The following is a 24,452-nucleotide window of genomic DNA, read 5'->3' on the forward strand; positions in this document are numbered from 1 at the left end:
CATACAGCTCAGGGCGTCAGAGGTCAGAGGCCAATTCTGGCACTGTCTGTAAGGAATTAGTACGTCCTCCCCGTGACTCTGTGAGTTTCCTCTAGATGCTTCAGTCTCCCCCACAGTCCATAGACCTACCAGTTCGTAAGTAATTAGTCATTGTAAACTGTCCTGTGATCAGGTCAGGGTTAAATAGGTGAGCTGCTGGGCAGTGTGGCCATTGGGTTGGAGGGGCCTGATCCACACTGTCTCTCTAAACAAGTAAATAACTGGTAGAGGTGGTTCCCCTTCCTTATGTGGAATAACTCAATTACGTAGCAACAGTTTCTGAGACAAGATTTTTTTCAGATAAGATGATTATAAAGGTTTCTGTCCATAAGACCATGAGGTATAGGAGAAGACGCAGAGTCTTCTCAGACGCAGATATAATTATCATGTTTACATTGAAACATACAGTGAAATATGTTGTTTGCGTTAACAATCAACACAACACAAAGATGTGCTGGGTCAGCCCACAAGTGTCACCACACATTCTGGCACCAGATTCTCCGTCATTTGATTGTGGCTGATTTATTAACCCTCTCAGACCCAATCTCCTTCCTTCTCCCTGTAACCTTTGACACCCTTATTAAGGAAGAACCTACCACTTTAAATGTACCCAATACTCTTAATTAAGCCCAATCTTCAAAGGTGATCCCTCAAGAAGGCGCACCCATTGAGAAGGACCCTCACCATCCAGGACACTCCCTCTTCTCATTGCTTCTATCAGGGAGGAGGTACAGAAGCCTGAAGACACACACTCAATAATTCAGGAACAGCTTCCTTCCCTGCACCATCAGATTTCTGTATGGTCCAGGAACCTAAGAACACTATCTCACTATTTTGCTCTCTTTTAGCACCATTTCTTTATGTTTTATATATTATTCTTGTAATTTATAGTATGAGGGGTGATTGATAAGATTGTGGCCTAAGGTAGAAGGAGATGGTTACATCATACAGCTCTCGTTACATCACATGCAGTTCAACTCTTTGAGTGATTATGCAGAAAGTTTGAAGTTAATTACTCATCTCCTTCTACCTTAGGTCACGAGCTTATCAATCACCCCTGCTGTGGACACTTTCTGGAGGTCCAAGATCCGTATGCTCCACGACCGCTGAACTAAGTGTGTAAATGTAGGAGGGGACTATGTTGAAAAATAAATCTGCTAGGTTTTCCAAAATTGACTCCTTCTACCTTAGGCCACAAACTTATCAATCACCCCTTGTATACTTTAAGTATTGCACTGCACTGCTACAACAAAACAACACATTTCACAATATACACAGTGACCGCTTTATTAGGTACCTCCTGTAACGGATAAAATAGTCACGTGGTGTATGTCTGTGGTCTTCAGCTGCTGGAATCCATCTACTTCAAGGTTTGATGTATAGTGCACTCAGAGATGCTCTTCTGCACACCACTGTTGTAATATGTGGTTATTTGAGTTAATTGTCACCTTCCTGTCAGCTTGAACCGGTCTGGCCTCTCTCATTAACAAGGCGTTTTCACCCACAGAACTGCCACTCACTGGATGTATGTTTTGTTTCTCACACCATGTCTGTAAACTCTAGAAAACCCCAGGAGATCAGCAGATCAAACCACAGAAACCACCCCATCCATCACAAACAATCATTCCACACTCATACATCACACTTCTTCCCCATTCTGACGTTTGGTCTGAACAACAACTGAACCTCTTGACCGTGTCTGCATGCTTTTATGTATTGAGTTGCTGCCACATGATTGGCTGATTAAATATTTGCATTAATGAGGTGTACAGGTGTTCCTAATAAAGTGGCCGCATGTCAGTGATCATAAATCTGAGTTCTTCCAGAGCTTTGTGTGTTGCTCCAAGTTCCAGCATCTGTTGTCCCTTGTATCCCCTCCTTCCCAAGCCGTCCCATGTATCTCCTCCTTCCCAAGCCGTCCCATGTATCCCCTCCTTCCCAAGCCGTCCCTTGTATCCCCTCCTTCCCAAGCCGTCCCTTGTATCCCCTCCTTCCCAAGCCATCCCTTGTATCCCCTCTTTCCCAAGCCGTCCCATGTATCTCCTCCTTCCCAAGCCGTCCCATGTATCTCCTCCTTCCCAAGCCGTCCCATGTACCCCCTCCTTCCCAAGCCACCCCATGTATCCCCTCCTTCCCAAGCCATCCCATGTATCCCCTCCTTCCCAAGCCGTCCCTTGTATCCCCTCCTTCCCAAGCCGTCCCTTGTATACCCTCCTTCCCAAGCCGTCCCTTGTATCCCCTCCTTCCCAAGCCGTCCCTTGTATCCCCTCTTTCCCAAGCCGTCCCTTGTATCCCCTCCTTCCCAAGCCGTCCCTTGTATCCCCTCTTTCCCAAGCCGTCCCATGTATCTCCTCCTTCCCAAGCCGTCCCTTGTATCCCCTCTTTCCCAAGCCGTCCCTTGTATCCCCTCCTTCCCAAGCCGTCCCTTGTATCCCCTCTTTCCCAAGCCGTCCCTTGTATCCCCTCCTTCCCAAGCCGTCCCTTGTATCCCCTCTTTCCCAAGCCGTCCCTTGTATCCCCTCCTTCCCAAGCCATCCCATGTATCTCCTCCTTCCAAAGCCGTCCCATGTATCTCCTCCTTCCCAAGCCATCCCATGTATCCCCTTCTTCCCAAGCCATCCCTTGTATCCCCTCCTTCCCGCTGAGCTTGCGAAGGTGCGACCCAGAGCCGGTCCCAGTAGCTAACTAATCCTACCTTGCCCCAGAATGGTGGACTGCAGTATGATGTCAGCCGGGTTATGAGGCTTCAGGCCCAGTGCCGAGAGTGGAGTCTGGGCCAGTCCAGGAGGAGAACGGGCCACTGCAAAATAACAGACATTTAGGAGATTTACCAAAGTGCTGCCTGGACTAGAGAGCATGTCTGAAGTAGATAGACTGAGCGAGCTAGGGATTTTGAAGTGAAGGAAGACGAGAAGTGACTTGATAGAGGTGTACAAGATGATAAAAGGCACAGATTGAGTGGGCACCCAGAGACTTTTCCCAGGGCAGAAATGGCTAATACATTAAGGGCATTATTTTAAGGTGATTGCAGGAAAGTGTAGGGGAGGTGACAGGCAGGTTTGGTGGGTGCGTGGAGTGGTGATAGAGGCAGAAATGTTAGGGACATTAAAGACACTCGTAGATAGGCACATGAAAGATAGAAAAATGGAAAGCTACATAGGAGGGGAGGGTTGGATGATCTTAGAGTAGGTTAAAAGGTTAGCACAGCATTATGGGCTGAAGGGGCTATACTGTGCTGTAATTCTCTAATTTGCTCTAACACATTTATACCTTCCACTGAATTGCTCACTGCACCTGAGTGGCACTGACATCCCTATCCACGCCTGACATCCCTATCCACGCCTGACATCCCTATCCACGCCTGACATCCCTGTCCACGCCTGACATCCCTATCCACGCCTGACATCCCTGTCCACGCCTGACATCCCTATCCACGCCTGACATCCCTAACCACGCCTGACATCCCTATCCACGCCTGACATCCCTGTCCACGCCTGACATCCCTGTCCACGCCTGACATCCCTGTCCACGCCTGACATCCCTGTCCACGCCTGACATCCCTATCCTCGCCTGACATCCCTGTCCACGCCTGACATCCCTATCCACGCCTGACATCCCTGTCCACGCCTGACATCCCTGTCCACGCCTGACATCCCTATCCTCGCCTGACATCCCTGTCCACGCCTGACATCCCTATCCACGCCTGACATCCCTGTCCACGCCTGACATCCCTATCCTCGCCTGACATCCCTGTCCACGCCTGACATCCCTGTCCACGCCTGACATCCCTAACCACGCCTGACATCCCTGTCCACGCCTGACATCCCTATCCACGCCTGACATCCCTAACCACGCCTGACATCCCTGTCCACGCCTGACATCCCTATCCACGCCTGACATCCCTAACCACGCCTGACATCCCTGTCCACGCCTGACATCCCTGTCCACGCCTGACATCCCTAACCACGCCTGACATCCCTATCCACGCCTGACATCCCTAACCACGCCTGACATCCCTATCCACGCCTGACATCCCTAACCACGCCTGACATCCCTGTCCACGCCTGACATCCCTGTCCACGCCTGACATCCCTGTCCACGCCTGACATCCCTCACCACGCCTGACATCCCTGTCCACGCCTGACATCCCTATCCACGCCTGACATCCCTGTCCACGCCTGACATCCCTATCCACGCCTGACATCCCTAACCACGCCTGACATCCCTGTCCACGCCTGACATCCCTGTCCACGCCTGACATCCCTAACCACGCCTGACATCCCTATCCACGCCTGATATCCCTGTCCACGCCTGACATCCCTGTCCACGCCTGACATCCCTATCCACGCCTGACATCCCTAACCACGCCTGACATCCCTGTCCACGCCTGACATCCCTGTCCACGCCTGACATCCCTAACCACGCCTGACATCCCTATCCACGCCTGACATCCCTGACCACGCCTGACATCCCTGTCCACGCCTGACATCCCTGTCCACGCCTGACATCCCTAACCACGCCTGACATCCCTATCCACGCCTGATATCCCTGTCCATGCCTGACATCCCTAACCATGCCTGACATCCCTAATGACATCTGAATGAGTTCTGCGGTGGTAGGGCTGCAGTCACACGTGTAATCAAAAACTTAGCATGCAATACAGAAACACGAGGAAATCTGTAGATGCTGGAAATTCAAGCAACACACACAAAATGCTGATGGAACACAGCAGGCCAGGCAGCATCTATAAGGATAAGCACTGTCGACGTTTCGGGCCGAGACTCTTCGTCAGGACGTTGTTCGTCCTGACGAAGGGTCTCGACCCGAAACATCGACTGTACTTCTTCCTATAGATGCTGCCTGGCCTGTTGCGTTCCACCAGCATTTTGTGTGTGATGCAATACGGAAGATCATTTGGAAGGCTCTCAGAACATTGGGGTTTATCGAAAGGGGTTTCTGATTTAAAACTAGGGATCCTTTGGATGCCTTTTGTCCCATAAGTCGCTTGGCAACTGCTCTGCCTGCAACAACAAGAAACTGCAGAAGGTGGTGGACACAGCTCAGCATGTCACGGAAACCAGCCTCCCTCACACGGGCTCCGTCTGCACTTCTCAGCGTCTCAGTAAGGCAGTCAGCGTAATCAAAGTCCCCACCCACCCTGTCCATTCTCTCTTCCCCCTCCCCCAACAGAGGGATCCCATCAGTCCTCATCGAAGTGAGGTGGTCTGTTTATCTCCCACACATCCGGCGTTGTGCCATGAGCAGGTCTTACACAGTGGAGCACTGAGGAGTGAGGCAGAACAGAGGGATCTGGAAATACAGATCCATGATTCCTTGGAAGTGGAATCACAGGTAGATGGCATTGTAAAGAGAGCTTTCAGTGCATAAGCTTTCGTAAATCAGGAGTTAGGATGTTAAGCTGGACAAGTATAAGTTTCTGCTGAAGCTAATTTAGAGTATTGCGTGCTCTAAATTAGGTAGTTCTGGTCACCTTCCTAACAGAAAGATATCAATAAGCTTTGAAGACTGCAGAGAATATTTACAAGGATGTTGCTGGGCCTTGAGGACCTGAGTTATAGGGAAAGATTGGATAGGTTTGGACTTTATTCCTGGAGTGTAGAAGAATGAGGGGAGATTTGATTGAGGTATGAGGGGTATAGATAGGGTAAATGCAGGTCAGCTTTTTCCACTGAGTGGGTGAGACTAGAACTAGAGGCATGGGTTAAAGGTGAAAGGTGAAATGCTTATGGAGATCCGCTGAGTGTGGAGTGATGGATGCAGGTTTGAATTCAACGTTTAACAGGTTTGGACAGGTACATGGTTTGGAGAGATATGGAGGGTTATGATCCGATGCGAGTAAATGAGACTAGGCAGAAGGACAGTTCCGCGCAGACTGATGATCCTGTTTCTGTGCTGTCGTGTGGCTCGAAGAGCTGTGTGTAGAGCTGGGAAGACGGAAGCCGTGCTGGGTGGGATGACTCACCGGTGCTGGCCGGACTCACTGCCGCTCCTTCCAACTCCTCAAACGCTTCTCTGTAGCTGTGCATGTTGGACTGGGAAAGGCAAAAGGAGAGAAGATGTCACTCCAGCTGATCGGTCTCCAGAACTCAGCTAGCTCCATCATGAGCTCCGGCCTCCCCAGCATCAAGGACACCTTCAAAAGGCAGCATCCGTCATTGGGGACCCTCACCACCCAGGACATGCCCTCTTCTCATTGCTATCATCAAGGAGGTACAGGAGCCTGAAGACACACACTCAGTGTGTTAGGAACAGCTTCCTCCCCTCTGCCATCACATTTCTGAATGGACAATAAACCCATTTAAACTACCTCAATCATTTTTTTCCTTTTTGCACTATTTAAATAATTTATATATATCTATATACACACACACACAAATATATATATATATTTCTTATTGTAATTTATAATCTTTCCATTATGTATTGTACTATCCTGCTGCCAAATAGCAACATATTTCATGACATATGCCAGTAATATTAAACTTCATACTGATTCTGATAAGGGTGGAGGCCACTCCGTCCCTCATCCCACTCCGTCCCTCATCCCAACTACTGTACAGGACAGGAACCCATCCACCCCCTTCCATTAGTCATGCAAGAGAGGAATCCAGCCAGGTTTCCCAACTTCCAGTGAAGAAACTCTGACCTTTCCACACATGCTGCCCGACCTACTGAGAACTTTCAGAATTCCTTGTTTTCATCTTCACTCGGGGGGTGGAGCGAGCTGCCAGGGGAAGTGGAGGATGTGGGTTTGATTGCAACATTTAAGAGAAGTTTGTTTAAGTACATGGATGGGAGGGGTATGGAGGGTGATGGTCTGGATGTGAGTCGATGGGACAAGGCAGAATAGCAGTTTGGCATGGACTAGATGGACCGAAGGGCCTGTTTCTATGCTGTGGTGATCTATGACTCTATGACAGGAAATCCCCTGTCATAGGGACAATAATAAACCAATTCTAATTCCAGACAAACCCACTGCCTCCGTCCCAGGAACCGCCCACCTGTGTGATGGGAGGCGTTAGCTGTGAGCACACGTGAGAGAGGAGAAGCGGTCTCTCCCCAGCGCAGCCTCACCTCCTTGGGCCATCCCCCGGGATTGGCGGCGATGGAGCTGGCCAGCTCTGGAGAGACACAGCGGACAGGTGAACGCACAGGAGGACTGCAGGAGGCGTCGCTGCCATTCTCGTAGTGTCCCTCGCTGCTGGTCCGTCTCCTCGAGCTCAGGTCTGTCTCCAGTGGACTCATTTCCCGGGGCCTCACTCCTGGCAGGGACACAAACGCGGAAGATAAGTTTCTTACACCCCTTCCTATTCTGACCTGCACTTAGCCGCAAAATCACAGGGGTCGACGCAAACCTCTAAGAACGGCCTCTTTCGTGATGGCGCTTACCTGCCAGTCCCAGGACAACGCCTGTAAAGTTCAAGTTCAAATTTATTGTCATCTGACTGTACTTATACAACCAGACTAAACCAAGTTCCTCCTGATCACGGTGCACCCACAAAACAAAAAAAAACACACACAGCACATGAACAGCAGTACTGCCATAAATAAACTAATAAAAAGTAATTCAAAGTTTGTGTCGTACACAGCACAGGCAAACAGAAAACTGATCGCTGTCCTAGTTTCGAGACCTCGGTGATGACAGGTTAGTCTCTGAGGCTGAGGGAAGAAGCTGTCACCCAGTCCGGCAGTCCTAGTCCTGATGCTCCTGTACCTCCGTCCTGATGGTAGTGGGTCAAAAAGAAGGTGGGATGGGTGCTAGGGATCCTCAGCAATGCTTCTGGCCCTTTGTATACAATGCTGCTAGTAAATGTCACAAGTAGGGTGGAGGGTGACCCCAGGATCCTCATTGGTGGTTTTTACTGTCCTCTGTAGGATAGTAAATTTAAAGCTACTAATCCTCTTCATCCCTGATCCCTTAATGTGGACTGGCTCATGGACCTCCAGCTTCTTTTTCCTGTAGTCAATAATCAGGTCTTTAGTTCTGCTGACATTGAACTGTTGTGGCACCATTCGACCAGATTTTCATTCTCCCTCCTACAGTATTTGCCGATTTGTCACCACCTTTGATTGGGCCAACAACATTGGTATCGTCAGCAAATATGGCTTTGGGGCTGTACTTAGCATAACAGTCAGAATTGAGCTTTGTTGGTATCGTAGCAACATTTAGAACCAAAGCCATTGTTGGTAGCAGAAAGCTTTAGGTTACATAAGCAGAACCAAAAAAAGAGGGGGACTCAATTTCACCATGCGTGGCTGAACTGAAGAGGTTGTCTGAACATTGTCAATTCAGTAAATGTCTTAATGATGCTCTGATAAATCACTTAGTTTGTTGAATCTTACAAGAAAGCATTCAAAAATTGCTCCTAACTGAAGCCATTTAAAAGAGAAGTTGAAATCACTGTTTCAATTGAAACCACAGACAGAGACACAATAGAGTTGCAGTCAGGAATGAAAGTGGGTGTGAACAAAATTGCAACATCTAAACAGAAACTGGCCCAGCCATACAAATTGTGACAGGGGCTCACATACACCAACCAATGCAGGTTTAAAGGTGAAATTTGCTGAAAATGCAACACAATAGGACACATACAAAGAGTACGTTGGGCAGACAATAATAAGAAAGAGAAGATAAAAAGTCAAGTTGCAGCTGCAAAAAGAGCACCAATCTGCATGCTGTTGATGAAAAATCTGATAATGATGAGAGTGAAACAGAACTGTGTAGCCTTGAGATTTACAGTGTGAAAGTTAACAATAGACAAGAAAACACGAGGAAATCTGCAGATGCTGGAGATTCAAGCAACACACAAAATGCTGGTGGAACGCAGCAGGCCAGGCAGCATCTATAGGGAGAAGCACTGTCGACGTTTCGGGTTGAGACCCTTCGTCAGGACTAACTGAAAGGAAAGATAGTAAGTGATTTGAAAGTAGGAGAGGGAGGGGGAAATGCGAAATGATAGGAGAAGACCAGAGGGGGTGGGTTGAAGCTGAGAGCTGGAAAGGTGATTGGCAAAAGGGATACAGAGCTAGAGAAGGGAAAGGATCATGGGACGGGAGGCCTCAGGAGAAAGAAAGGGGGAGGGGAGAACCAATTGAAATTGAATTAAGGTACTGGATAATGCCACAGCTGTCTCCATGCTGTGCACCATGAACCGTAGTCAAACAAACAGGTGTTGATTTTGACCTCTGTGCCTCCGGTTGGAAAGCATGTTGGACCAGGGAAGGACCACGCTGCTCAGAGGATTCATGAAAGTGATGGAAGCAGGGGTCCAACTACAACAGTTTTTGTAGGCAACGTATCTGAGAAAGCCTCTGTTACGTTAATCAGGTAGCTACTTTCAAACTGTGGCTTGGTTTTAAGCTGGAAGAGAGGAGCTCCAGGAAAGTTGCAACATTCAGCTTTTGTCAGTATAAAGAACCAGAATCTGCTCTGTGTGCATTAAGGTTCAGCACCGACTAGAAGGGCCAAGATGGCCTGTTTCTGTCCTGTAATTGTTATATGGTTATTGCATGAACATCAAGTGGGAATCAAAAAGCTGCTTGTAAAAGTAGATGCAAAGATCAAAACCCAGCTGGATTAATGGAAGGCCAAAAAGAAAGGAGTCAACAGAGATATGAAAATAGAGAATTCATCAGATGATGTTGTAGATGAGGAAGTGAAGAGGAGAGATCAGATTGTAAAAGGGAGCAATAGAGGGATAATAAGAGAATACTCCAGTGAACTAAATGCATCTTCCCGAGATCAAGATGCATAAATGAGAAGAAGACAATGGAAGGAGTAAAAGGGAGTCCAGAGCTGTCAGAACCCTTCCTGCCATCTCAGAATCAACTCCTACACCCAACATGGAGGAGCCCCAGAACCTGAGATTGTTTCACATCTCACCTACCAAGCTGAGCGACCCTCCCCCCGACCACCCATCAGGAAAGACATTATCCCACAACAGTAAGAAATCCTCCACAGCGATTAAATCTTTAGACTTGAATGGGACAATTTGGAGTTCACTATGCTGTAGATGCCTGTAGATAGCATGTGTATTGTATAGTATACTGTGTATATAGTTGAGATGCATTCTGCATTGAGTGGAGTTTACAGCTAAGCATGTAGGAATGTTGTGTATTTACCATTTCAATAATATTTGGGTAATCTTGTATATATATTATTTGATTAAGCATTCCTGTTCATTTAAATAATTCATGATGGGTTATATGTATAAATACCTGAATTGCATTTGTCATCACACTACCATGTGACACGTGCACACCTCACTTAAAGTAAACACAAAGTTAGACCCGCATTTCAGACTCCCGTGTCTCCCTTTGAATTACTTTAATGCTCTGAAGTTACAAATTATAATATAACATGGATGACAGGAGAATGGAGGTCTGGAAGTCTGAGTGGGAAGAATGATAGGAGAATGGAGGCCTATGTGAGAGGGAAGGGTTCGAATAACCGTAGAGTAGGTTAAAGTGTTTAACACAACATTGTGGGCGGAAGGGCTTGTACTACGTTGTAATGTTCTACTTAGTACAGGCACAGACCCTTCAGCCCACCATGTGGATGCTAACAACGGTGCCAAATTAAACTAATTCCTTCTGCCTACATATGGTCCATTTCCCTCCATTCCCTGCGTGTCTAAGTACCGCTTAAACTCCTCCCTCATGTCATCTTGCATCAGCTCACCTGGCAGCCCATTCCAGGCTCTTAACACTCTTTGTATGAAAAGTAAACTTAGCCCACATCTTGCTTTTAAGTATTGCCCCTCTCATCTTTAACCTTTGCCCTCTGACATTTCTATTCTGGGGAACTGACTGACTATTTAGTTTATCTAGGTCTCTCATTATTTTATAAGCTTCTATCAGACCTCCCCATCAGCCTCAGAGGAAACAAGCCAAGTTTGTCCAGCCTCTCATGACATTAGTGAGACTCTGGCACACACCAAGGGTAAGCAGACCGTCGAATCAGTACAGCCTCGAGTCCCCCATGCCTGCAGCCCGGCCAGTTCATCAAAGCTCAAAGTAATGTTTATTATCAGAGCAGATACACGTCACCACATACAGCCCTCAGATTCTTTTTCTGTGAGCACACTCAACACATCCACAGAACTGCAACTATAACACGATCAGTGGAAGATCAAGTAGAGCATAGAAGACAACAAACTGTGCACATGTAAATATAAATATAGCAATAAACAACGAGAACATGAAATAACAACTCTAAGAGCCTTAATTAAGGTTATTAATTGTAAGTAATTAATTAATTAATTAATAATTAAATAAATAAATAAATAAATAAATTGATTAATTTAATTAATTAATACTATTAATTAAAAGTAAGATTATTGATTGTAGGAACATCTCAATAGATGAGTGTTATTATCCCCTTTTGTTCAAGAGCCTGAGGGCTGAGGGGTAGTAACTGTACCCCATACAGTCGTAGGTGTAAACAGCCAGTTACACTCAGTTGTGTTACGGTTTGGGTGACTGGGTGGTGTAGTATGTAGTGCTAAGCTGTTACAGAGCCAGCTCCACCTGTAACCCCTCATCTTAGAAAAGATGTGCTGGTGTTGGAAAGGATCCTGAGGAGGTTCACGCAAATGATCTCAGGTCTGAAAGGGTTAACGTATGAGGAGTGTTCGATGGCTCTGAGCCTGTACTCACTGGCACTTAGAAAAACGAGAGGGGAACTCATGAAACCTATTGAATATTGAAAGGCCTGGATGGAGTGGATGTGGGGAGGTTGCTTACTACAGTGGGTGAGTCTAGAACCAGAGGGCATAGCCTCGGAACTGAGATGAGGAGGAATTTCTTTAGCCAGAGAGTGGTGAATCTGTGCAATTCATTGCCACAGATGGCTGTGGAGCCCAAGCATTGGGTATATTTAAAGCAGAGGTTTTTGATTAGTGGGGATGTCAAAAGTTATGGGGAGAAAGCAGAAGGGGGTTGAGAGGGATAATAAATCAGCCATGATGGAATGGCAGAGCAGGCCCAATGATTAGACTAATTCTGCTCCTAAGTCTTGTGGTCTTATGATCTAGAAAGGTAATCTAATCTTTAATCCACTTCCACCTTCCTCCGTGTAGTCAGGGCTTGCAGTGGGTACGAGCCTTCCTCTACATTTGCACCGCACCTCTTGCCCAGAGAGTCCTGTCCCCACGTTCCTGCCGCATCATTGATAGAAACAACTTGTCTCTTCTCAGCCCATCTGAACTGTTCATCAATGGTGGGGTGAGGTAAGGCCACCTCACGGACCATGCTCTCTTTTCACTGATGCTTCTGGGATGGAGGTACAGGAGCCTTAGATCCCACACCACCAGGTTCAGGAACAGTTATTACCCCTCAGCCACAAGGCTCCCGAACCGGCATGGGTAACTACACTTACCTCAACATCCACAACCTACAGACTCACTTTCAAAGACTCTGCGACTCATGTTTTCAATATTCGTTAATATTATTATTTTGTTTTGCTTTGTGTATTTGTACAATATGTTGTCTTTTACACATTGTTTAAGTGTCCATCTTTGATTTGTGCAGTGTTTCTTTCTATTTACTGTGAATGTCTGAAATAAAATAAATCTCAAGAGTAGTATGTGGTGATATTTGTAGTCTGATAAAAAATTATTTTGAACTTTGAGTCTGAAACTATAAATTTCTTCACTCTGTGACTGGGTGCTGAGATGAGGCTGGAACGTGATGCCCTAACTCCGGGTAACGTGCTGAGAACTACATGCCTCCGTCTGTTCTCCCTCGCTGCTACTGAGCAGAAATTTGAAAAGTGTCCCAAACTCTAAGCAGTTCAGCCTCAACTTGTCCAGACCTGACTGAGCAGGACTGAGACAATCTGCCACCACAGACTCTCCATTTACTGCCGCAATTAATTAATCTCGTTAACTCGTCCCCAAGGCAACCACTGCCCACTAGCACGTCACCTCATGGCCAATCAGGTTCCCAGAGTCGATGAAGGGCAGGAAAGCAATTCAGTGCGTGGTAAATAGTTGCAGCTCGTGCCAACTGGTCTCGTCAGTCAGGGACTGAATAGCAATCACCCAGCTCCTGATCTCTCGTGCTTGTCCACTGCCGACAGACCGTAAGACACAGAAGCAGAAATAGGACGTTTGGCCAGTTGGGTCTACACCATCATTTGATCATGGCTGATTTACTTTTCCTCTCAACAACATTCTCCTACCTTTTCTCCATAACCTTTGATCCCCAATTAATCAAGAATCTATCAAGCTCTGCTATAAATAAATATACCCCAATGACTTAGCCTCTTTTGCTGCCTAAGGTGATGTCCTACTATTCTGAGGCTGTGCTCTCTGGTCCTAGACTCCCCCACTACAGGAAACATCCTCTCCACATCCACTTTATCTGTGCCCTCTGGTCCTAGACTCCCCCACTATAGGAAACATCCCTTCCACATCCACTCTATCTGTGCCCTCTGGTCCTAGACTCCCCCACTATAGGAAACATCCTCTCCACATCCACTCTATCTGTGCCCTCTGGTCCTAGACTCCCCCACTATAGGAAACATCCTCTCCACATCCACTCTATCTGTGCCCTTTGGTCCTAGACTCCCCCACTATAGGAAACATCCTCTCCACATCCACTCTATCTGTGCCCTCTGGTCCTAGACTCCCCCACAACAGAAAACATCCTCTCCACATCCACTCTATCTGTGCCCTCTGGTCCTAGACTCCCCCACTATAGGAAACATCCTCTCCACATTCACTCTATCCAGGCCTTTCAATATTCAATAGGATTCAATGAAGTACCACCCCCACCCTCATTCTTCTAAACTCCAGCATGCACAGGCTTGAGCCATCAAACGCTCCAAATACATTAACTCTTTTCTTTCTCTGAATCATTTGAATCTCCTCTGGACCCTCTCCAATGCCAGCACATTTTTTCTTAGATAAGGAGCCCAAAACTGCTCACATTACTCCAAGTGAGGCCTCACCAGTGCCTTATAAAATCTCAGCATTACAGCCTTTTCTAGTCCGCTCGAAATGAATGCTAACATCACATTTGCCTTCCTGACCACCAACTCAACCTGCAAGTTATCACATGAGCTCACAAACAGGATACAAAATTGACTTGGCAGAAACACAGGGTAATAATGAAGGGTTGCTTTTCCAAATGTATGCTGCAGGTGTATGTCAATGATGTGGATGATGGAATTAATGGCCTTGTGACCAAGACTGAGGGTGATACAAAGATAGGTGAGGAAGCAGGGAGTCTGTAGAAGGACTTTGACAGATGAAGAAAATAGGCAAATAAGTGGCTGACGGAATAAGTATGTAGTCACACATATTGGTAGAGCAATAAATGTTTTCAGAAGACATTAGTGCTTGGATGAACTCACTAATGTGCCTATATATATATATATATATTTGCATATGTGTGAGAGTGTGTGTGTGTGTGTGTGACTGTGAGAGAGTGTGTGTGTGAGTGTGAGAGTGTGTGTGAGTGTGAGAGTGTGTGTGAGAGAGTGTGTGTGAGTGTGAGAGCGTGTGTGTGAGTGTGAGAGAGTGTGTGTGTGTGAGTGTGAGTGTGAGAGTGTGTGTGAGTGTGACAGTGTGTGTGTGAGAGAGTGTGTGTGTGAGTGTGAGAGTGTATGTGTGTGTGAATGTGAGAGAATGTGTGTGTGTGTGTGTGTGTGTGTGTGTCCTCTGTGTCAATCTGTATGCCAGTGTACACACAATCCGCTGTGTGCTCGTGAATGAGTGTACAGGCTTCCACGTGTTTGGGTGTGTTTCTGACTGAAGGGTTAACATCAAACAAAAGAAAATCTGCAGACGCTGGAAATCCAAGCAACACACACAAAATGCTGGAGGAACTCAGCAGGCTAGGCAGCATTCATGGAAAAAAGTACAGTTGACGTTTCGGGCCAAGACTCTTCATCAGGCAGTGCAGAAAGGATCCTGCCAAAGGGTCTCGGCCTGAAACTTTGTCTGTACTCTTTTCCTAGATGCTGCCTGGTCTGCTGAGTTCCTCCAGCACTTTGTGTGCGATGAGGGGTTAATGTGACAGATTCCAACATTCCGAGAAACAGGAATTGCTGGGACCTTATTTTAGACATCTCATGAATAACTTCACCGATAAGAGGAAAGGTCACCAGGCGCAGAGTATTTTAAATCTAGGTTGCTACTGCTCTGCATCATATACTGTGATGTCTGTGACCCCAAACCATCACCACCCAGCACACAGAGCTGGAAGTCAAGGAGGCGATGGCGATGTGAGGGGTTGTGGCAGCATGCCTACCTCAGGGAACACAGCCGCCTTCAGAATCCCAGATAACTTGGAGCACTGGCAGAGGATTTCCCGGCTAGTAATGGGTCAGATGTAGGCAGGAAATGTTGGAGGAAATGTACTGGGTGGAGTTGGGTAATTACAGCCTTCCTGGGGAATATCTGCACAGCAACATACAAAACAGGATCAGGAGAGGCCATTCGACCCCTCAGGCCTGTCCTACCATCCAATGTGATCACAACTGATGCAGCTGCAAGCTCAACTCTACATCCTCAAATACAAGAAATTCTGCAGATACTGGAAATCTTGAGCAACACACACACACACAATGCTGGAGGTACTCAGCAGGTCAGGCAGCATCTATGGAGGAGAATAAATAGCCAACATTTCAGCCTAAGATCCTTCACCAGGACTGGAAAGGAACTGCGAAGAAGCCAGAATAAGAAGGGGGGGGGGGGGGGGGGGGAGGAGATAAGTAGGCAGATGATACCAAAGTCCAGGTGAGAGGAAGGACCAGGTGCGGAGGAAGGTGGGTGGGTGAGGGAAAATGAGAAGTTGGGAGGTAAAGGGCTGAAGAAGAACGAATCTGATAGGACAGGAGACTGGACCACGGGAGAAAGGGAAGCGCGGTGAGGAATTAGAGGGACACAATGTGCAAGGGAGGAGAAGAGACGGGGCAAGAGGGGAACCAGAACTGTTCTTGTAGTTTAACTTTCCTATACTTGCTTTATTTTTATATAATCACCTTCTATACATGTAATTGTTCAGAGAATTTTTCAGTAATTACAGTAGTTTCTAGTTTTTTCAGTACCAGGTGTCACACCGTTTCAAACTGGCTACTTTATAGGTTAATTGTTATCACTAGAAATTTGTTTATCTGTAGTCTATGAGATGACCACAACATCTTTGTCTTTCATTGTTTGTCCTTCATTCTTGTAACACTTCACAAAATGGACTGTATGCTACATGTTCTACATCTCATTCTTCTGAAAAACCTCGGATCAAAATCACCAAATCCAGCAAGCCCTAACTCACTCAACCTTCCCTCATAAGCCGCACTCTCTAATCCAGGCAGCATCCTGCTAAATCTCTTCTGAACTATAATTTTTTAAGACCATAAGACATGGGAGCAGAATTAGACCATTCAGCCCATCGAGTCTGCTCTGCCATTCCATCATGGCTGAACTTCCTTTGGACCCTCTCCAATGCCATCACATCTTTTCTTAGTTTAAGGGGCAGAAAACTGCTCAAAATACTCCAATTGTGATCTGACCAGGGCCTTAAAAAAGCCCCAGCGTTACATCCTTGCTCTTATATTCTAGTCTTCTCGAAATTAATGTTAATATTGCCTTTGCCTTCCTTACCAGCGGCAAGTTAGCCTTTAGAGAATCCTGAATTCTTGACGCCATTGATCACAAAAAGCTACCAATCGCCTTGTTTTGTAAGCTACCTATCGCTGTGAAGTTTCAGACCCACCAGTGTGCAAGCACCTTCTGATTTTAAGGTCATGTTATAAGATACCCCTATCTCATAGGAGCAGGGGAAAACCCATCTGAGTTGTACCCTTCCGAAATCAGGCTCGTCTTCCCTGCATCATGGGCACTACCCCCCACCCCCACCACTGAGGACCAGCTTCTTCCCCTCCTCTGTCACACATCTAAATGGACAATGACCAGCCCACTGGTTTCTGATTGCACTGTTTTTGTACTCACTACTTAATCTAATTTTATATCTGAAATTATTTTCAATAAAATATATTTTGACATAAAACAGATTAGATACAGAGTAGAGTTCCATCTAGATTGCCCCATCAAACACTCCATGATAAAGAAGATACCATTCTGTCCCTTTCATTAATTCCTGCCCCATGGAGGTTGGCTCCAATCAGCATCATTGCTTTTCTTTGTCCACAAACTCTAAACGTCATTCTTCACTGAGTTTCTGGGCAATGTGTCCCCTTATCAAAACTCACTGTATAAAAACATTCTTCACCCTCAGGTTCTCCAGATGATCTCCTTCACTCCATGTCATCCAAATCTTGCGTGTTCAGAGTCTCCATTATCCACTTAATATGTTCAGAATGCCCTCTTAACTCCACCTTCACCAGGGAGAGAACTCCCAGCTTCTCTGGTCTTATATTAGTGCTTCATCAAGTCCTGGTATTGTCCATTGTCCTTTAAGAAAGCAGTACATTCCCTACGCCATGAAGGGAGGCTGACATTAAAATGTGATTGGCTACTAAACAGAACAAGGCAGCAGTATTGCAGACTACTAGCTGCAGAGGAATTTCACGGGTGGGGGTAGTGGGAGCACACAAAGAGATATATGTACAGCCATTGCTGTTTAACATTGTCACAAAGGCCGGGATTTCATGCTTACTATTGAGTCTGACACTGGCTCAGGCCTGTGGGGGCACTGCCAGGCGAGATGGAATTCGGGAGGACTCAGAGAAGGCGTTGTTCGAGAGGTGAAGCGCTGCTGAATCGGAAGAAATGAGGAATGCGGTGGGAGGGAGGCCGTGCAGAAGAGAGACGGAAGAGCCTGCTCAAGCATGGATACAGAAGTTGCTTGTTCACCGCTCCGTGGCACAGGAATCACAGAGTGTTACAGCTTAAAAGCAGGCCATTCGCCAACATCTCTGAGGATCTGTCCTGGGCCCAACATATTGATGCAATTACAAAGAAGGCATGACAGCGGCTATATTTCATTCAGAGTTTGAGGAGATTTGGTATGTCACCAAAGACTCCCGCAAATTTTTACAGATGTACCGTGGGGAGCATTCTAACTGGTTACATCACCGTCTGGTATGAAGGGGCCACTGCACAGGATCGGAAAAATCTGCAGAGGGTTGAAATCTCAGCCAGCTCCATCATGGACACTGGCCTCCCCAACATCCAGGACATCTTCAAAAGGCGATGCCTCAAAAATGCGGCACCCATCATTACGATCCCACATCTCCCAGGACATGCCCGCTTCTCATTGCGACCATAAAGGAGGAGGTGCAGGTGCCTGAAGACACACACTCAACATTTTAGAAACAGCTTTTTCCCCTCTGTTAGCAGATTTCTGAATGGACAACGAACCCATGCACACTACCTCACTACATATTTTGCTCTCCTTGCTCTCAAGTAAAGGGGACGTCAGAGATAGTTTACACATGGATGAAAGTGATTGGAGGAAAGTAAAGGGGACCAGAGATAGTTTACACATGGATGAAAGTGATTGGAGGAAAGTAAAGAGGATGTCAGAGATAGTTTACACATGGATGAAAGTGATTGGAGAAAAGTAAAGGGGACTTCAGAGATAATTTACACATGGATGAAAGTGATTGGAGGAAAGTAAAGGGGACGTCAGAGATAGTTTACACATGGATGAAAGTGATTGGAGGAAAGTAAAGGGGATGTCAGAGATAGTTTACACATAGATGAAAGTGATTGGAGGAAAGTAAAGAGGATGTCAGAGATAGTTTACACATGGATGAAAGTGATTGGAGGAAAGTAAAGGGGACATCAGAGATAATTTACACATGGATGAAAGTGATTGGAGGAAAGTAAAGGGGACGTCAGAGATAGTTTACACATGGATGAAAGTGATTGGAGGAAAGTAAAGGGGATGTCAGAGATAGTTTACACATAGATGAAAGTGATTGGAGGAAAGTAAAGAGGATGTCAGAGATAGTTTACACATGGATGAAAGTGATTGGAGGAAAGTAAAGGGGACATCAGAGATAGTTTACACATGGATGAACGGAAAATGGAGGACTATGTGGGAGGGAAGGGTTAGAGTGATCTTGGAGTAGGTTAAAAGGACAGCACAACATTGTGGGGTGAAGGGCCTGAACTCCAATGTACTGCTCAATGTGCTACCCTGTAAATGTTGTAATTATACCCACCTTTACCACTCATTTCAATTACAATTGTTCTTCAATGACTAGCCCCGCCTTAACTGTCAAAGGCAGCATGGTGAATGGCCGGGGGCATTCGTTACGAATGGATGGGTTTCCCACCATTCGTCGACACTCTTTGACCTTCAAGTCCCCTTTCCTCACCAGCCTACACCTCATCACTCAAAGAGGAAACTGGAAACAACCTGCTGTCATATTTTGAAAGGTTTAGAGCAGGGGGTTTCCAATCTGTGGTCCACAGACCCCTTGGTTAATGGTAGGGGTCCATGGCAGAACAAAGGTGGGAAATCCTTGGTTTAGAGAGATATGGGCCAAATGCAAGAAAATAGGACCAGCTTAGATGGGAATATTGATCAACACAGGCAAGTGGCCCCAAAGGGCCTATTTCCATAGCGCCAATGGGCCTATTTACATGGCCCCAAAGGGCCTATTTCCATCCTGTGTGACTGTCCAGATTGGAATTGGTTTATTATTGTCACATGTACCAAGATACAGTGAAAAGCCTGTCTTATACACTGCTCATACAAATCAAATCGCTACCGAACGCATTGAGATACTACAAGGAAAAACAATAACACAATGCACAAAAAGTCCTGATATCAACCCAAAGCATCGACTGTTTCTTCATTTCCATAGATGCTGCCTGACCTGCTGTTTTCCTCCAGCATTTTGTGTGTGTTGCTCGAGAACACTACCTCACTATTCTTCTTTTACACTAATTTGTTAATTTAGGTTTGTCACTTACAGTAAATTTTATTTACGGTGCCACTAAGCAACATATTTCCCAACGCACTGCATTTCAGTGACTCAGGTTCAGAAGATTCCCAGCAGAAACGAAATTGCCCATGGTACAGTGGTGTGTTACGGTTAGAGAGAAAGTGCAGTGCAGGTAGACAATAAAGCGGAAGTTACTCCGCTGTTCCACCCATCTATAGTCATCCTTTTCATTATATCCATAGCCTTCTATGCCGTGGCGATTCAAGTGCTAGTACAGAACTTTGTAAAATCTGCGCCACCACTGTATTCCACAAAGTGTTGTTAAAGAATAAACTGTTGATAATTCCACCAGACATCTCTTGGCATCCTTTAGGAATGTCCCAGCGACATGCAGAACAAAAACAGGCCCTTCAGCCCTCATACCCATGCTAACCATCCAATACCCATCCATTTGCCAAAACATGATCTTCGGCCTTAGGGTCATACAGCAATACAGCACAGATACAGGCCCCCCTGACTCAATCAGTCCATGTCGACCACAATGCCCACCCAGCTCTCTGCATTCGGCCCACATCCCTCCAACCTTCTATGCACTGTTCCACGTGCTTCCTGAATGATACTATTGAACCTGCTTAAATCACTTCCTCTGGCAGATAGTTCATATATTTATCACCCTCTACATGGAAAAAGTTGGTCTCTCAAGTCTCTTTTAAATCTTTCCCCTCTCACCCTAAACCTAGTTTTGGGCGACTCTGCCCTGGGGAAAAGACTGTTACCATCCTCCTTATCTATGTCCCTCAAAGACTTAAAAGCTTCTATAAGATCACCCCTAATTCTCCTACATTCCAAGGAATATAGACCAGTTGGCCAACCCCTCCCTATAACTCAGGCCCTCTAGTCCTGGCAACACTCGTGTAAACCTTCTCTGCACATCTTTTCTAAAATATATCTGTATTTTGCAGATTTAAGTGCATATCCTGAACATTGAACACAGAACAGATCCATGATGTTGTGCCAACCTTTTAACCTGCATCAAGATCAATTGAACCATTCCATCCCACATTGTCCTCTATTCTTCCTTCATCCATGTGCCAATCTAGGAGTTTTTTAAATGCCCCTAATGTATCTGGCTCTACCACAGTGCAGGGCATAACATGTACCCACCACCCTGTGTAAAAAACCTAGCTCTGACATACCCACTATACTTCCTCAAAACACATTAACATTCTGCCCCTTGTTTTAGCCATTTCTACCCTGGGAAAAAGTCTCGAGCTGTCCAAACTACCTATGCCTCATCATCTTGTACAGCTCTATTGAATTACCCCTCGTCCTTCTTCACTTCAAAGAGAAAAGCCCTAACTCGCTCAACCTATTCTCGTCAGATGTGGTCTCTAGTGCAGGTAGCATCCTCTGCACCTTATCTTCCTATAATGAGGTAATCAGAACTGAACACCATTTTCCTACCAGGGTTTTATCGCGCTGCAACATTACCACATGGCTCTCGAATTCAATCCCTGACCAACAAAGACCAACACACCATACACCACATGCCAATTGCAACAAATGCCAACAAGCAAACACGTTTACTGATTCGTGCAAACTCAGGCTCAACAGGCATGGATGGATTCCACTGGTAAACGCAACAGTCAACACCTAATGGACAGCAGAACCATCCTATCTACCGAGGTAGATTTCAATACAGCAGAGTGGAAGACGTACACAAGAATGAAGTTCCAACTTTGATGCACATCGCACATTCCCAGGGCAGTGACAGCATGGGTTAGACACAGAGTTAGGTTCATTGTACACTGCCCCATCACACTCCCAAAGCAGGGACGATGCAGGTGAGAAACAGAGAACTTCCAGGACAGGAGAAAGGTAAAGAGTAATGTTCCCCTTTACTGCACATCTCACACTCTCAGGGCAGAGACACAGGGTTAGGTACAGAGTGATGTTTGTCACACACTTCCAGGGCAGGGGCAGAAGGTGTTGATAAGATATGAAACAACTCACTTCACATTATTCTGTGATACACCTTCAGGACAGAGAAAGCATGCGTTAGATTTACTTTCCTTCCACAATGTCCAGTTACAGACTCCCAGGGAAGAGACAAAAACTGGGGTGTGAGAGGCAGGCAGGAAGGGGTTAATCTAACAGTCCCGGGCCAATTGGATCAGATTGCGTCAATCAGTCAATTGTGAGCAGATTTGGAACATTGTTTGCAGTTATAGTTACCATCCTACCGGAAGGATATCAAAGATATTGTCCTTGATACTTTCAGGGTATGTTACAATTCACCAGCTTTTGTTGTTTTGGCCTTCATCAAAGTATTGAGTACAGGAGTTGAGATGTAATGTTGAAGTTGTATTAGACATTATTGAGGCCAAATTTGGTGCGTTGTGTGCAGATTGTGTCACCTACCTACAGGAAAGCTATCAATAAGATTGAAAGGGTGCAGAGAAAGTTTACAAAGATTTTGCTGGGACTTTAATACCTGAGTTATAGGGAAATGTTAAATAGGCTAGGTCTTTATTCCCTGCAGTGTTGCATAGTGAGAAGGGATCTGGTAGTGGTATACAAAATAATGAGTGTATGTAGACGATAAATGCAAGCGGCCATTTTATACCGAGGTTGGGTGAGGCCAGAACTAAAGGTCATGGGTTAAGGGTGAAATGTAAAATATTTCTTGGATACTGAGGTGGGGCGGGGGGGGGGGGAAGTTCTTCAGTCAGAGGATGGTGCGTGTGTGGAACGAGCTGCCAGCGGCAAGGGTGCATGAGGATTCGATTTTAACACAAGATAAATATAGGTAAGTATTTGGATGAGGGGGTTATGGAGGGCTATGGTCCAGGTGTGGGCCAATGAGACTAGGCAGAATAACCCAATTTTGCATGGACTAGATGGGCCAAAGGGCCTGTTTCTGTGCTGTAGTGCTCTATGACTCTATGCGTTGCCTTGGGGGAATCTCCCCAGAATGACTGTGGATGGGAGATGGTTTGTTTTGCAGCCTCCTCCCCTCAGTTCTCTGAGAGATTTCTGCATCAATGTTCAACGGGCAAGTTCTAAAAACACTTGGCATTTGATACACAAGAAATCGCAGTAGGTGCAGAGAGGGGAAACTCCAGCAAGGGCTGAACAAAGAAGACACTACATTGCGAGTCCACTGGAGGCTGGAGGTCCAGTGGCAGCCTGCCCAGGGGTTGGAGGCCTGTCCATGGGTGTGAGTGGGAAGAAAGGGGCTTGTTTCACTGTTGCTGTTCAGTTCTGTTGCTGTGCTCTGTGTTGTTCTGCTGAGCATTGTGACCATGCTATGTTGGCGCTGGAATGGGGGTGTGGGGGTGGACACTTGTAGGCTGCCCCCAGCGCATGTTCAGGCTGTGCTGGTAACAACCAAAGACACATTTCACTGTGCGTTCCAACATACATGAGATAAAGAAATCTGAATCTGAGAAAAATCAGTGGGCCCTCTGCTATGGCTGACAGTCTTGTGGAGCGAAACTTCTTAATAATTGTTGGACAAACCAAATAAATAAATCTGCATATGGGTCTAAACCATCAGGATCTGGAATCTGGAAAATGGAACCTGGCATCTGGAATATGGCATCTAGAACCTGGCACCTGGAATCTGGAATATGGTATCTGGAATGTGGCATCTGGCATATGGCATCTGGAATCTGCAATGTGGTATCTGGAAGGTGGTATCTGGAAGGTGGTATCTGGAATGTGGTATCTGGCATATGGCATCTGGAATCTGGAATGTGGTATCGGAATATGGTATCTGGAAGGTGGTATCTGGAATTTGGAATCTGGAATGTGGCATCTGGAATGTGGTATCTGGAATCTGGAAGGTGGTATCTGGAATGTGGCATATGGCATCTGGAATCTGGAAGGTGGTATTTGGAATCTGGCATCTGGAATGTGATATCTGGAATGTGGCATCTGGCATATGGCATCTGGAATCTGGAAGGTGGTATCTGGAATCTGGCATCTGGAATGTGGTATCTGGCATATGGCATCTGGAATCTGGAATGTGGTATCGGAATATGGTATCTGGAATTTGGAATCTGGAATGTGGCATCTGGAATGTGGTATCTGGAATGTGGCATCTGGCATCTGGCATCTGGAAACTGGAATGTGGCATCTGGAATCTGGAATATGGTATCTGGAAGGTGGTATCTGGAATTTGGAATCTGGAATGTGGCATCTGGAATATGGCATCTAGAATCTGGAATATGGTATCTGGAATGTGGCATCTGGCATATGGCATCTGGAAACTGGAATATGGCATCTGGAATCTGGAAGGTGGTATCTGGAATGTGGCATCTGGAATGTGGTATCTGGAATCTGGAATCTGGAAGGTGGTATCTGGAATCTGGAATATGGCATCTAGAATCTGGAATATGGTATCTGGAATCTGGAATATGGTATCTGGAATCTGGAATATGGAATATGGTATCTGGAATCTGGAATATGGTATCTGGAATCTGGAATATGGTATCTGGAATCTGGCATCTGAGTCTTCCAC

General features: G+C 46.1%; 1 protein-coding gene across 13 annotated transcripts in view; it reads right to left on the reverse strand.

Annotated features, from left to right (window-relative positions):
- The window catches only part of LOC140728114 (tensin-1-like), a 429,660-nt gene that overhangs the window by 50,379 nt on the left and 354,829 nt on the right, over positions 1 to 24,452 (reverse strand). For all 13 annotated transcript variants that reach the window (XM_073046317.1, XM_073046319.1, XM_073046316.1 and 10 more), the window contains 3 exons: positions 7,135 to 7,322; positions 6,023 to 6,092; positions 2,735 to 2,839 (listed from right to left, as the gene is read on the reverse strand). In XM_073046317.1, coding sequence (XP_072902418.1) covers positions 2,735 to 2,839; positions 6,023 to 6,092; positions 7,135 to 7,322 — 363 coding nt within the window. The remainder of the gene's footprint in view (positions 1 to 2,734; positions 2,840 to 6,022; positions 6,093 to 7,134; positions 7,323 to 24,452) is intronic.

The sequence above is a fragment of the Hemitrygon akajei genome, chromosome 5, assembly GCF_048418815.1.
Source record: "Hemitrygon akajei chromosome 5, sHemAka1.3, whole genome shotgun sequence".
Classification (NCBI taxonomy): domain Eukaryota; kingdom Metazoa; phylum Chordata; class Chondrichthyes; order Myliobatiformes; family Dasyatidae; genus Hemitrygon; species Hemitrygon akajei.